This window comes from Branchiostoma lanceolatum, chromosome 3 (genome assembly GCF_035083965.1).
Source record: "Branchiostoma lanceolatum isolate klBraLanc5 chromosome 3, klBraLanc5.hap2, whole genome shotgun sequence".
Lineage (NCBI taxonomy): Eukaryota > Metazoa > Chordata > Leptocardii > Amphioxiformes > Branchiostomatidae > Branchiostoma > Branchiostoma lanceolatum.
The window spans coordinates 10,376,175-10,390,783 of record NC_089724.1 but is presented as its reverse complement, the minus strand read 5'-3'; the positions used below and the strand labels follow the sequence as shown (position 1 = coordinate 10,390,783).

Sequence of the window (14,609 nt, the reverse complement as noted above, 5' to 3'; positions counted from 1 at the left end):
ACCGAGCCCTGTGCATTAATAAATAACTTTATCTACCTTAATTGTAGCTTTGTGCCCCAACTTGTCGCGAAACTGAGCTGAAACTAGTTTCAAGAATGTTCCATGGTCCCATTTGCACGTCAAGTTGGGGGTGTTACTGACGTGTCTTTCACAATAAGAAAAATTGTAGAGATACGAATCATCTTAGGATTAAAGTGGGAGTAGTTTGAGATAAACGAAGAACAAAGGTTTGTCAGAACAAATGGGCGCTGCTTCGGTATGTACCCCGGAGCAAGTTGTACACTAGCTGGTTAGGAGGTCAAATATGCACTCCATTACATCGTATGCTGTCTCGGTATGTAAATTACAGGTTGGTCCTAAGTATTGCGTAGAAATCAAGCGGTCATCTATCCTTTACGTAAAATATACAGATTAAATATACGACAGAACTTTAGAACTACAAATGATTGATCACACTGATGAGCAATTTGAATTTCGCGCCATTTTAAATCGAGAACGCTCGACGCTAAATTCCGGAGCTACATATGACGCTAAATTCAGTCAGCCTCTCTACGCCCTACTCTAAATTCTGAGTCAAAACTCACGCACTTAGCGACTGAACTCTTAGCTTGCATCAAAGCTGAGGATTTTTAGCATCTTGGAGATGACTTGACAAGCACCTTAATTCAGTTCTTTGCATTAAACGCATGAGTGATAAAGACCAAGTCTAGACTGGCGTGACGTCACACGCAATGACATCTGTATCAAATGGAGTCTAACCTGTTTGTTAACTTATGATACGTAGCACTATTGAACTACGAACTTTCACGTCACATCTGACATGGGAGGCCACATTCGAGCCCGATAAACAACACCACAACTTGCGTATGAATGTAGACCTTTTATGGTGGAGATGTCTATTTTCGTGTATTTAGAAATAATGATGTGAGTTACATCACATACATTGAAGTTCTCCTAACTCCACTCCAACGTATTTGAAGGAAATACGGTCTAATTGCACAATGGCAATATGGTATCCTGACGTGCGCTCTTGTAAAAGACACTAATTTTGTGCGACAACGTTCAACCAAATTGATATCACAAATGCACTGACAGTGACTGATAATCTGGTCACGTCCATTACCTACCTAACCAATTACCCCACCCCATTCCTACCCCACCTCGACACGTATAAGTAATTTTTTACCCGAATAGATAACTTTCGGAACAATTTTTTCGCAACTTTTGAGCATAACGTGTAGCAACTGAAAACCAGAAGAAACATTCAGTGCGAGAAAGCCTGTCAGAAAGCGTGGACAACTGTTCTGGTCTTTTCAAACAGAGTACGCAGCAATGGCAGCACATGTCTTCTTAGGGCCCTGTCACACTTGTAGGTATATTCAAGTGCGCGTGAGTTGCGCATTAACATTTTTTGGGTTTAAGTAAGGTTTGTGGGGAAAACGTTATTTCTACTTTGACCCACCGTTGTGCTGCCTAGTGATCGAACCCAAGAAATCACTTATTCGGCTGCAAACTTTACTTAAACCAAAGAATTGTTCATGCGCACTTCAATATACGCACAAGTGTGACAGGGCCCTAATATGAAAAAAGTGTAACAGTTACTATAACATATATATATATATATATATGTATAATAGACTCAAATCATGATCAACTTAAATACGTCATTACCAAGTGTCTTTAACCTCCTTAATATTACTCAACAATAAGAACCCTGCGATTCTGCCCCACCCTATATTCACACGAAGTGTTGATTTCGCCAACACAAAAGGAATTTGAACTTCAAGGCGTCATTCTCTGGCGCCATTGATGTCATGGAACAATGGAATATTTCACAAAAGTAACACTCATTTTACCAGAAATGTTCATCAGGAGGCCACGTAGCCAAGTAAAAAGACAAAAAAAAAAACAACAAAATAAAACTGAATATCTCAAAAAGAGAGACAGACACAGCATTCGTAATTTTTTAAGGATTTATTGCAGATACCAGAAATAAAATCTCCAATAGATTTGAGGAAGCAGTGCAAAGCAGTAAATGTACTTCGAGTCTGGAACTAGTTATATCTAAAATGTGATGCTTGTACTAACTGTGCAAGTTTTACCACAAAATGTATAACTAGAACTACTTATTGCTGCAATATGATGATACTAATCTTTCACCTAGCAATCTAATATGCAGATTATGTACTAAGCTATTATGGAACAACAACAACTTTACTTTACTTTTAATCTTAGATCTAGGATTATCTCTACGCATAAATATTATGCTTCTGATCTCATACCAAATCTATACAACAACTGAATGCTCACTAGTATCGCAAGATATTTTGCACTATTGCACTATTGCAATATGATTATCTTCTATATTTGTGCACCATTAAAACAATACAATGCAGTGAATAAGTCAATATCTGAGTAATCGAAAGGACAGAACAGACAAGCTGACTACTATTGATCTCGAAGCAGAAGTAGGATCTTTTAAACACACAGTGAGAAGATAAGAGTAAGAGTTAAGAAGAAGGAGGAGGAGAAGATAACAAAGAACTCACGGGGAAAAAGGGAGAGGGGAGAAAAGAAAGGAGAAAGAAGAGGAAGGGACAAAACTACATATCTGCTTGGAGATGAGCTGTCATCACCTTATACCTGGGCAACAATGTCTTTGAGATAAAGAAAATTTCAAAGACAAAGGATAATGTAGAGGTTGTACCTAGATGAGATGGTAATTTAATAAAGAACAAAAGGCAGTCTAAGAGTGAAAACTATGCCGGTGTAGAATACAGTGTTCACTTGGCTATCATATTTACTTCTTTGTGGTGTACAGTTACAGTCGTTATTACTCCTTGATGCCTAAACACCAAAACAAAAACCGTCAATGAAATGAAAAAAGTGAAAACTATATCAAGGGATCAGGTTTCCTAAATGCCTTAATTGTAGCCGAAGGCAACATCCGATCCGAACACAAGATCGTACAAAAATCCACTGTTCTGAATCTCAATCCAGGTCTGTTTCAAAACTAAATCTTTTATCCAAAAGTATAGCTACAAGGAAACCTATAGAAAAAAAAGAATAGATATCAATTGAAAACATATTCATTCATGTTTGCATACACGAAGACTGTAAAACATACTACCTCTTTCTCAGAGGTAATGGTATCGACGCGCCATTCTTACGGAGCCCGTAGAGAGTGACAGATGAAGGCCCTCCTGTAGCTGCAGGGCACGGCCTTCCAGCGGTACCGGTGGACCTTCCGTGCGACGGCGCAGTCCTTCCTATCCGTGTTGTGCGGCGGGTCGGGAGACCAGTTGATGAAGTCGCTTCCGCCCAAAACCATCCCGTCAGCCCAGATCCAGGTTCCCTCAGGGTTCTCATCACTCAGGCCTATCCACACACTTGGGGCATCATTGCTGAAATGGACATGGAACAAGTTTTACCTTTGTATACTTGTTGACAGCAAGGAGCTCGAGGTGTAATAAAACTTTCCTGTTTACAGTTAAGTTAGAGAGAGCATCACCCGTTCTTACAATAGCGCGTTGAAGGGATCGCATTTTACCACCCAAAGGCCTAAATTACCAGCTAATTCGCTTACATGCTGTCGATTGTGTCTCTACCTAAATCACAATAGTGTATCATAAGTTCAATTCCTTTCCTGTTGCTAAGCCCATCACCTACAAGATCTATGTATATAGATACATGTATATTATCATGTATGATAGATTCCTACAAAATCAAAAGCTAATAGCATTAATGAATTTCCTATGGAATTATTTTCTATGATTGGCCATTCTTTCTTTTGAAACATGGAATTCTATTTTTCAAACAGTTGGGTCACTAAACAACAGATAAGTGTTTCTAACCTGACTAGTTTCCTCTTGAGTCTAGCGACAGCAGCAGCACTCTTCCACATGTAGATGTCTCCTCCGTTCTCCTGGCAGACCTGTCTGGCACCGCTGTAGGTCTTAGCGTTTTTCCCGCCCCAGAAGCGGTAGCAGTCATCCCTGTACCTCCTGTACCCACTGGGACAATCTGGAGACAGACATCATAAGATTAAAATTGATTATTGAGTTTCGCTTTTCACTTTTTTTTACTTACTGTAAATTTATCATGAATATGAGCATTTTACCTGAAAAACACACTGGTCTGTTTCAGATCCAGCCTCGATATCATAACACCCGTAGCCATTTTATAGGTTAGAGAAAAAGATATACAAACAAGTCCCAGAAGTTCCACCACAGTACCATAACAAACCACTAGGGGCCCGGGTCGAATCAATTGGAGGCCTCATCAAGATTAACTTACATACCAAAATATTAGCACAATCCACAATACATTTTTTTATCCTTTAGTTATACCGTGTTCACCGACACTAATACGTACGCCAACTCAAAACACAATCTTCTGGTAAAGGTAATAAAAGCAATTAGGATGTTAAGAAATCAAGTTATTACTACTATTCTTTTAGTTGAACATTCTGAATGCCATGGCGAAGCCTCAAACACACTTGATGTCATCGACAACAAAGGACATTTGTCATAGGTACTTCATAAGCTTTCAGTTAAAAAAAAAATGTTTTATGATATGTTTTACACTGTTTTATCTTACCTCGGCAGGACTTGCCATCAGGATTGGGGTAATAGCCAGGCTTGCATTCACAGTGAAATCCTCCAAAATCGTTCACACACACAGTGTTTTGTCCACAATCGTCTGTGCCTGCCGCGCACTCGTCGAAGTCTTCGCAGATCTGACCTGGAAATTTGTAAAACGTGTTGGGTTATAAACGTAATGAGCACTTAGCAATAACAGTCTGCTTTAGAAACTTGTCAAAATTAATGATCACTTGGAAATCTATCATCTAAGCCCGACTCCATTTATCTAGAAACGAAGACATGCCTAGTCAATTACATATAATGAATATACGAATAAATATCAATGACATCGCAGGGTATAATATCACCAACTACGTGGTGATATATATTCATAAATATGATATATAGCGTGTCTTACCTGGTTGACAAGGGGTGGTACCTAAAGGAAAATAAAAGATAGAATAAGAAATTCAAACTGGTTCGGCGGCCTTACACCCGCATGAAATATTCCGAGCTTTGATTTGAAGCTTCTATGAAAATGATTTTCACATTACCTTCATGTATATCAATGGTGCTATTCATTTTTACCTTGGTTGCACATGTCACAAATATGGACATGATGAATTTGGACATAGTTGATGAAGGAATTCTGAATTTATGTAAATCAATGGGGTACTTCTTTGCATTTCTCAGGAAGCAAAGACTGCACAAACTTGTTGGAAATGGATTTGATATTTGAGACGTATGCAAGTTACATAGAGAAGACAGTTTTAGACAAATTAGGTGCAAATTATATAGTTTCCATTTGACTCCATACCGTAGGTATAGGAGTGAAACATAGGTTCTCCTGATTATTTTTGTCCTTCTTCTTTTACTGTCAAAAATTCATCCATGTAATATTTTTGCCAAATGACCTGAAATGGGCCCGGATTGTTCTCGTTTTATTTCATATGTACCTTTAGAATGATTTTGAAATAGTTATTTGTGTGATTTTGGGTTATTTTTAGACCGAAAATGTGCATTTTGGAAGAGTCCATTCTTGAATTGGGGGTCAAATTGGGAAAAACTTTCTCATCGACTGGGGTGATTTTAGAATATTTCTTGTTTGGGCCGTGGTAATTTTGGACTGGTTAAAATTTACATGGAGGTATCGCTGGGAGATGCCATTATGCATGGGGATCAAATTGGGAAAACTCCATTTTGGACTCGGAGGACTTTGTAATAGTGCACTTTTTGGGCAGAAGAAATTCATAAACCTTCCATTTTTGTACAGGGCTTATTTTTGACTAGTCAATTTTCGCATTGGAAAAAGTTGGAGTGAAATAGCTTTCAACGTTGCCTTTCTAGTTACCGAAAACAATGAAATGAGACAAAATTACTTGTTTCTATTGTCGTTGGTCGAACGGTGGTGACTCGTGTGGTAAATATTGGTGTAGTTACGCTTCTCGACGTCGGAATGGTGGTGACTTGTGTGGTCAGTTGAGGCCCCGTATGTATTGGTGTAGCTACGCTTCTCGTCGTCGGAATGGTGGTGACTTGCGTGGTTTTTATTGTCGTCGAAATGGTGGTGACTTGTGTGGTCAGTTGAGGCAGCGTCTGTATTGGTGTAGTTACGCTTCTCGTCGTCGGAATGGTGGTGACATGCGTGGTTTTTATTGTCGTCGGAATGGTGGTGACTTGCGTGGTTTGAATTTCCGCATATATTGGTTGTACTGTAGTTGCTTTTATTGTCGTCGGAAGGGTCGTGACTTGCGTGGTTGGCCTTTTCGGTGTTGTTAATTCAGTGCTGTATTTGCCTGAAACTAATCATTTCAAAGCATTGGTAAGGTTCTGTTCTGTGACATAATTGATGGTCTGAATATGCGTTGGGTGGATTAAAGGTTTCTGTATACTATTCTCCCATAAATCAAGAGAACCGAAACTTAGCAGACATCTTAGTCATTAACGTTTTTAAAACTAACTGTCAAGTTTCGTTTTTTCGTTTTTTAAAATAACTGTCAAGTTTCTTTTTTCGTTTTTTCTAATTAATGGGAAAATAATCGACAAAAACCTTTAATCAACACATCACATATTCGGCTATGAACTAAATGGCTCTAATATCACAATTTACTCCATCCTATAAAAGAGGAACTGTAAGAAGTTCAGAAATTGGCATGTTATCTATATAGACATTTATCATCATACAGATGTAATCGCTCGTTCTCAATGAAGTGTGCAAAATAGCGATTTTTAGGTTCGAAAAATTGATCAGCTCGTTTTCCAAGCACACCTACCTCATTTTTTAGGTAAACATCTCTTCTTATGATCCCCAAAATATGACAGTTAATTTATCACGGGAAGTTACCGAAAATTTCTGAGCTTTGATTAGATGTACATGTCCTTGGAGTTAACCAAGATTTTTGCGACAAAAATCTTGAACATCAGTTAATATCGATTTTGGAGCTTTCATGTCATGACATCGCCTTCAAAACCTATAGTTGAGGAGTCAGTATCTCTGTTAATACTTCTGTCAAATTCAGTGCCGTGTTGACGATTATAACTGTTTCATTTAGCAATAAGAATGTCTGGAATTGTTTTTGCATTTCGACTTGTTAAAGCAATTTACCATCGACGGAATCTGATAGTTCTTGCAAAAAGCTCCATCCTCCGTTGATTCGAATTATATACCTCTTACAACATCTGTAACATATTCAACGATGCAAACTAATACTGCTTCGGAGCAGTAAAGCATTTGGAACGGAGAGGGAATCGTGGAAAAACGGTAACGGAAGTTACATACTGTCGTCAAAAGGCGTGTTCACCAGACGTAAGTCGCCAAGTTGTTCTGATTTCTTGGGACATAGGGACTGGCAAATCATACTATACTTGTTTAAAATAAATCAAAGGTAGCAAATTTCACAGCAGGGCATTGGGACAAAATGTCCGCCCATTTTTTTCGTATTTTTCCCTCTTAAGCAGGGTGGTGTCAGATAAATACCGTAAGGAACAAAAGACTGACAGTACCAGCGTACTCCGCATGGCTACTCGCATACTGAAAAAAAACATCTTGACCTTTACACTATGTGGAAGCAACACGTTCTCTGATAACTTAACGACATGCCACAAAGAAGCCTATTGTCTCATTTTCTGGTAAATTTTGGTCGCTGCACGGTTGCTCAGTGTGTGTCTTAAGTAATATATGTATGTTCAACTTGTTTTTTCTGTGTTGTCTGTCATATAAACTGTTTGCAATAGATATATTTTATCATTCTACGTTATAATAGAAACGTAAATTACAGAAATTTGAAACAAATTTTGAACCATTGACAATAAAACTTGGAGGAAATTTAATTTGAATGGAAGCAAGTACTTGTAGTTATTCGTCAATTTGTATTACCCACGAGCAAAACTATGATTTGACCACAAAATTCCCAGAAATTCAAGATACACCACTTCAAGAAAGAAATTTGTTTGAACTACAGATAAGACTATTCAATCATCGTAGAGCGCTCGCTGTGGCCCTTCGATCCTTTGCTGCGGTCCTTTGATCCCATCGCCATCCTCGGCGCGCTCACGGCGACTGTTTTGGACATGTTCAAAACAGTCGCCGAGGTGACGGCGCGCATGGCTCTCTCACCGCGCTCTCGCCGCGCTCCCACAGCGCTCTCCGCTCTCTCACGGCGATCTGGCCAAATTGAGGTCGCCGTGAGAGCGCGGTGAGAGCGCCGTCCAAGTGGAATGGGGGTATAACCTCGGCGATAGTTTTGAACATGCTGAAAACCTTCGCCGTGAGAGCGCCGAGGATGGCGATCAAAAAACGAGCGCCGAGAGAGCGCCGAGAGAGCGCGGAGCGAGCGCGGTGAGCGCCGTGAGAGCGCGGTGAGCGCCGTGAGAGCGCCCAAGGTGGGATCAAAGGGCCGCAGCGAGCGCTCAAGGATCGCAGCGAGCGCTCTATGAGGATCGAATGATCTTAACTGTAGTTCAAACAAATTTCATTCTTGAAGTGGTGTATCTTGAATTTCTGGGAATTTTGTGGTCAAATCATAGTAAGGTAATACAAATTGACGAATAACTATAAGTACTTGCTTCCACTCAAATTAAATTCCCTCCAAGTTTTATTGTCAGTGGTTCAAATTCGATCCTCATAGAGCGCTCGCTGCGATCCTTGAGCGCTCGCTGCGGCCCTTTGATCCCACCTTGGGCGCTCTCACGGCGCTCACCGCGCTCTCCCGGCGCTCACCGCGCTCGCTGCGCGCTCTCTCGGCGCTCTCACGGCGCTATTTTTTTTATCGCCATCCTCGGTGCTCTCACGGCGACTGTTTTGGACATGTTCAAAACCATCGCCGAGGTGACGGCGCGCATGGCGCTCTCGCCGCGCTCCCTCCGCGGTCCCACGGCGCTCTCGCCGCTCTCACGGCGCTCTGGCCAAATTGAGGTCGCCGTGAGAGCGCGGTGAGAGCGCCGTCCGAGTGGAATGGGGGCCTTATTAGACGTAATTGTACCATGTAAGGCAAAATTTGCACGCACACACATGCAAAGTTAATACGATCAAACATCTACGTAATTCGGAGATGATGAATTATGCTGAGGTTTTAATTTGGGATTACACAAGATGTAAACAGTGTATGCGTATACAATGCCATGTGACAAAGGGCAAGGTAGATTGGTATAATAACAATTAAAGATATTCCTTTTACAGCAACTATCTTCCAAACGTTTCCTCATACCAAACAATATTCGATTGGCCTGAAATGAGATTATCAGGAGATATCTTTGCGTTATTTCTTCTTCTCGGGAGATTACTTTACAGCTGGAACCTAGTAGATGTCGCCTGCTTCATGCGGATGGTTAATTTTCATAGCCGATTCATCACTTTTTCCCAACTGAGCCTTGCAAAATCAAATCTTTAAAAACCACATCCATAGCATGTTATACTTCGGAGCATAATAACTCGCCATTATGGGGTACAGAGATTTCGGTACTTTTGTAAGCAACATTGAACTCTGGTATTGTTGGAAAGGGAATTCAAGAACTTGATCGCTCGCTATAATGTTCGCCCTGCGTTCAGGCTTCAACTTATGGTACATTTGACAGATCTGCAGAGCAAACTGGATTCAAGCACAGCATAACAATTTAGTATCTGATCAATTATGATACCCGCTTCTGGAGTGAAATGCTCCTTTAATTAGACATGCGACCCTTGTGACCTGTTAACGCCTAAAACATGTGCAGCCATTCGAAGAGGAACAAAAAGTTTTATCTCACCACACACCGGTTTCACCATCGTCATGTCCGGTCTTCAAACAATAGAGGGAAGATTTGAAAACTCACCAAAGTACGTTCACTATATGCATGGCACCTAAACAGGAATAATACATGAAACAGACCCGTTTTTTTTTTTTGTACATTTGCCAAGAGCCTAAATGGATGGATGAGTGTCTCGGTACCGGTGTTTGCAGGTAATGACTATAATTTTCAAACGGGTCATGTGGGTCATATTCTGAACCTCGGGCTCGTTTGCGCGCTTTGGAACAACGCTTTCTTTTACGTTCTCTCTAAACAAATACATCGAAAGAGAAACCATGCATCACAAACAGCCCTCTCAGTCTCGGCGACAAGGATGACATTCTCTATCAATGAAATTCGTAGAGCGATCTGTCAAATCTCAGCGATCGCAGCGTGGAAAGCCTAGTGGAAAAGAGGTGTAAATCTATCGATATCACACGATGACATATGGCGTATGCGACCACGGCTTTATGTGTTAAATACTGCGCACACTACGGCACTATTGCAATGATAAAGAATTACATCGTAGATATATCGTAGGCTGAATATCACCGGGTCTCAGGATCCATGATGATAGTCAGCGTTGCCATAGAATGTTTTGTTCCGCGATTCACACTATGGCCCTATTGTTGTTGTTTTCTTCATATCATGCACACATAATGAAGATGAATGCCGTATGACGTGCAAATACGCTATCATGCGCAGATGTGCATCTTACAAAAGGTCGTTTTGAATATCACTTGATTAGACATGCGACCCTTGTAACCTGTTAACGCCTAAAACATGGTTCATATAATGTTACAGGCGGCCATTCTAAGTAGCTGCCCTTTTTACAAAAAGTATTGTCTCACCGCAGACCGATTTTATCATCGACATATCCGATCCGATAAAACAATAGGGAGGTGATTTGAAAGTTCACCAAATACATCAACTATATGCATGGCACATACTAGTCTCTACCAGGCCCCACGGATGACTGGAAAAATAGCAGAAATTTGCCAAATAGAGTGAATAGTGAATTTACCAGCGGGTCACGTTGATCACATTCTGAACTTTGGGCTCCTACGCTCGCTCTTTTGAACAATGGAAACAAAATGACACATAATTACTAGCACGTCATCTGACATTTGTCATCATAAATGAACACATCAACGAATTTCAAAGGGTTCCTAGTGACACGTCAGTTGTCTTACCACGTACCCTACGCCCTGAAGTATGTTATGGGGGGAGGGGGGTGAAGAATGTGGGAATGGAGAGGTCATGTTATTGAATACACACGGGTTGGAAATTACACTTTTCTAAATCAAGTATTGTCACTAAGGCCCCCCATTACACTGGGACGGCGCTCTCGCCGCGCTCTCACGGCGACTTCAATTTGGCGAGAGCGCCGTGAGAGCGCCGAGAGCGCGGCGAGAGCGCCGTGGGAGCGCGGAGGGAGCGCGGCGAGAGCGCCATGCGCGCCATGCGCACCGTCACCTCGGCGATGGTTTTGAACATGTCCAAAACAGTCGCCGTGAGAGCGCCGAGGATGGCGATCAAAAAAAGAGCGCCGTGAGAGCGCGCAGCGACCGCGGTGAGCGCCGTGAGAGCCCATGAGTGCGCGGTGAGCGCCGTGAGAGCGCCCAAGTTTGGATTTAAGGGCCGCAGCGAGCGCTTTACGAGGATTGAATGGTCTTCGGGCCCTGTCACACTTGTGCGTATATTCAAGTGCGAACGAGTTGCGCATAAACATTTCTTTGGTTTAAGTAAAGTTTGAGGGGAAGAAGTTGTTTTTCAATTTGACCTACCGTTGTGTAGCCTGCTTATCGAACCAAAGAAATGACTACTTCGGCTGCAAACTTAACCTAAACAAAAACAATACGCAACTCATGATCATGCGGACTTGTACATACGTACAAGTGTGACAGGGGCTTTAACTTAAGTGCAAACAAATTTTATTCTTGCAGTGGTGTATCTTGAATTTCTGGGAATTTTGTGGTCAAATCATAGTTTTGCTCATAGGTAATACAAATTGACGAATAGCTACAAATACTTGCTTCCATTCAAATTAAATTCCATCGAATTTTTATTGTCAGTGGTCCAAAAGTGATCTTTGATTTACGTTTCTATCATAACGTAGAATGATAAAAGATACTTATTGCAAACAGTTAACATGACAGACAATACAGAAAAAACAACTTGAACATATATATATATAACTTAAGACACACACTGAGCGACCGTGCAGCAACCAAAATTGAATCTGTTTTCCCTTTGATTTTATCATTCAAATATGATGCAAGAGGTAAAGGTATGACTGAAAAGACAACACAGCACACCAAATGTTTACATGTGATGTAGACGTCAACTTAAATACTCGACGTTCAAACATTTTATTGTGGCTTGGCAAAACTACATGAATCCGGCATGTTAAGACGTTTTTTTGTTGCTAGGCAAAAACTTCAATAATGGATGATGAACTTGCATGATGAGATTTTCTGTGGATGGGCAAAACTTAATAAGTCTGGAGGGCACGAGGTTTGGCAAGAAATCATTGGAGCAATGCACTGCCATGGAAAGCCAAATCGTCCCCATTTGACTACTATATAATGGTTCTTGAATAGGTACTATAAATTGGCCTCATGAGCTGCCTAGCGGGCGTATATGGTGGCATATGGTGGCTCAATTCGATCAGGTGGACGCCTCTAACTCGACGTAGCAGCAAAGCGCTAGTCTTCGCCACACTCCAAGAGTTGCGCGGGTTGCAAATGGTGACTGTGGACGTACGGGTACGTAGATACTATGGCATATTACTCTGGTATATTATTTGGGCAATACCTACACTTTTTCCAGCAACCCACGGAGGCTGTTAGATTCTAACAAAGCACAACAATCTTTTCAAGTTGTTAGCGTGTCGCCCGAGTACATCTGGAAGCACAATAAATCTTTGGAACTTAAATTAGTTAATTATATTACTATCACTAGCGCTAGTTTTTTATGCAAACGGCTTGAAGGCAAAGGGTCGAGTGTGATTCGTTTTCGTCAACATAGGGCAGTAAAATGTCCGATGTGCGTCCAAAGTAAATTCACGAACTGGGTTAGCCTAAGCCTTGTGTCAACTTTTGTTAAGCAAAAACACATCTTCGGTAAACGTGGTCTGCTGAACGCTACACTGCTAAAAACAGCTAAACAATCAAAAGTCTTAAAGTGATAACGTTCGATACGACTGTTCCGGACCTGTCTGTAAGTTCGGATCCGTCCGAAAGCACTGTCGTGCTCTACTCACATACACGGATTATTTAACTTCAGCACAACTTCAGCATATCTCCTCCGAGAGACAAACTGTTTCCTACTTGCCCCATATCGGCCAAAAGAAATGTTAGAAACAATTAAGCGGTTTAAAAAAACATCTTTGTGCCGCACTGTTGATCTTGGTATATATAGGACTCGATACTGTCTATATTATGTAACGCAAGGTTATCGGTACCAGTTAACGGTCGATTTGTTACATGTAATACCATAATAATACCTGGACAGTGATAACGTTCGATACGACTGTACCCGACCTGCAGCTGTTTGTATTTTACGGTATCTCAACTTCTCATTTCGCATTGAATGTGTTTTTCGATAAAAAAACAAAATATCATATTGTAAGTATGACCTGAAAAGGATACAACGCGGTGCATTTCGCATCGCCCTAGGTCCCAGCCCTCCGCGGGTCCGAGCCGGCCCTCCGGCTTACGAGCTATCCGACCCGCGGGAGGGCTGGTAGGTGATACGGGATATACACCGTGTTGTATTCTCTACTTAAACCATATATACTTTTTGACATACGGTCCCTACCTCCAAGGGCTGCGAGGAGAACAACCCACGCCAAGACAGACGTCTTCAGCATTATGACTTATCTTCACTTTTTCTCGATCCCGCAAAACGTCTTTACTGTCTCAGAACAACGCGACTTATGAAAATATGTTCAAGGCTACGACTGAATCTCATTATAAACATGTGGCTTTGCATGCTTAAATAGAATCAAAACCAGTTTTGTCTCATACAATTGTCGATGATGACACATAAAGCCCCTAAGGCATTCCATTGGAGCCGTCTGTCTTCTTTTGGCAGTTTTGCAAACTCATTGTTTTAACTCACACATTTGACTGGTTTTACGGTTTTTCTAATCTGATTCAATGTTTGCAAATTCGCTTCTTATGATGTTCAGAACAAAACAGGAAATCCACATATGTTTAGAAGGCTGGGTTTACACACACGCTTCCAAGTACACTAGGGGGGCACTCAGCCGAAGTCCGACTCAAGAACGGTCTGTTTACACACACGGGGCCGCGACTTGGAACGCCCAGCCGGCGGTGTGACGACCGCACTTAACGGTAAACCTCGCCTTTAATCATGACCAGCTTACTCCGCAGAGTGCACAAAATCATACTCTCCAAGTAGAGGATGGGTTCCGGCAGGTTTTTGACGTGCTTTTAGGCGTTTTTGTCGGGCTTTTTACTTTGGCATTTTTTTTCTTTTGTCTCGCCAACGTTGTGTTAGCGAGACAAAAAAAAAGAGACAAAGTAGAAAGCCCGACAAAAACGCCTAAAACACGTCGAAACCTGCCGGAACCCATCCTCTACTTGGAGAGTAACAAGATCATAAAACAGATACCGAAAAATTATAGCATAAAGAATAAAGAGTAATAAACAAATTTCCAGATTTGCGTCCTGTGTCTTCACTGATTTTCATATGACCCCTGACCTGAGCATCGCATAAGTCACTGGGACTCGA

General features: G+C 41.4%; 1 protein-coding gene across 2 annotated transcripts; it reads right to left on the bottom strand.

The window, feature by feature from the left end:
* Positions 1 to 1,959: 1,959 nt before the first annotated feature.
* Positions 1,960 to 13,849, bottom strand: LOC136430161 (alpha-N-acetylgalactosamine-specific lectin-like). 2 transcript variants are annotated; one of them, XM_066420496.1, is made up of 6 exons: positions 13,671 to 13,843; positions 5,963 to 6,385; positions 5,002 to 5,022; positions 4,600 to 4,743; positions 3,855 to 4,023; positions 1,960 to 3,404 (listed from the first exon to the last, which is right to left on the bottom strand). In XM_066420496.1, exons 1-6 carry the CDS (start codon positions 13,720 to 13,722, stop codon positions 3,167 to 3,169), a joined length of 1,047 nt encoding a protein of 348 aa, XP_066276593.1. In that variant the 5' UTR covers positions 13,723 to 13,843; the 3' UTR covers positions 1,960 to 3,166. The 2 variants fall into 2 exon arrangements, with proteins under 2 accessions (XP_066276593.1, XP_066276594.1); XM_066420497.1 differs by lacking the exon at positions 5,963 to 6,385 and having other exon boundaries at positions 13,671 to 13,849.
* Between the last annotated feature and the right edge of the window lie 760 nt (positions 13,850 to 14,609).

Excerpts from the sequence above, each read along its gene's own strand:
- LOC136430161 (XM_066420496.1), bottom strand. The coding sequence starts at position 13,722 with ATGCTGAAGACGTCTGTCTTGGCGTGGGTTGTTCTCCTCGCAGCCCTT. Across the intron at positions 4,744-5,001 it reads TACCACCCCTTGTCAACCAG|GTCAGATCTGCGAAGACTTC; the intron begins GTAAGACACGCT and ends ACAAATTTCCAG. Across the intron at positions 4,024-4,599 it reads TGATGGCAAGTCCTGCCGAG|ATTGTCCCAGTGGGTACAGG; the intron begins GTAAGATAAAAC and ends GTCTGTCTCCAG.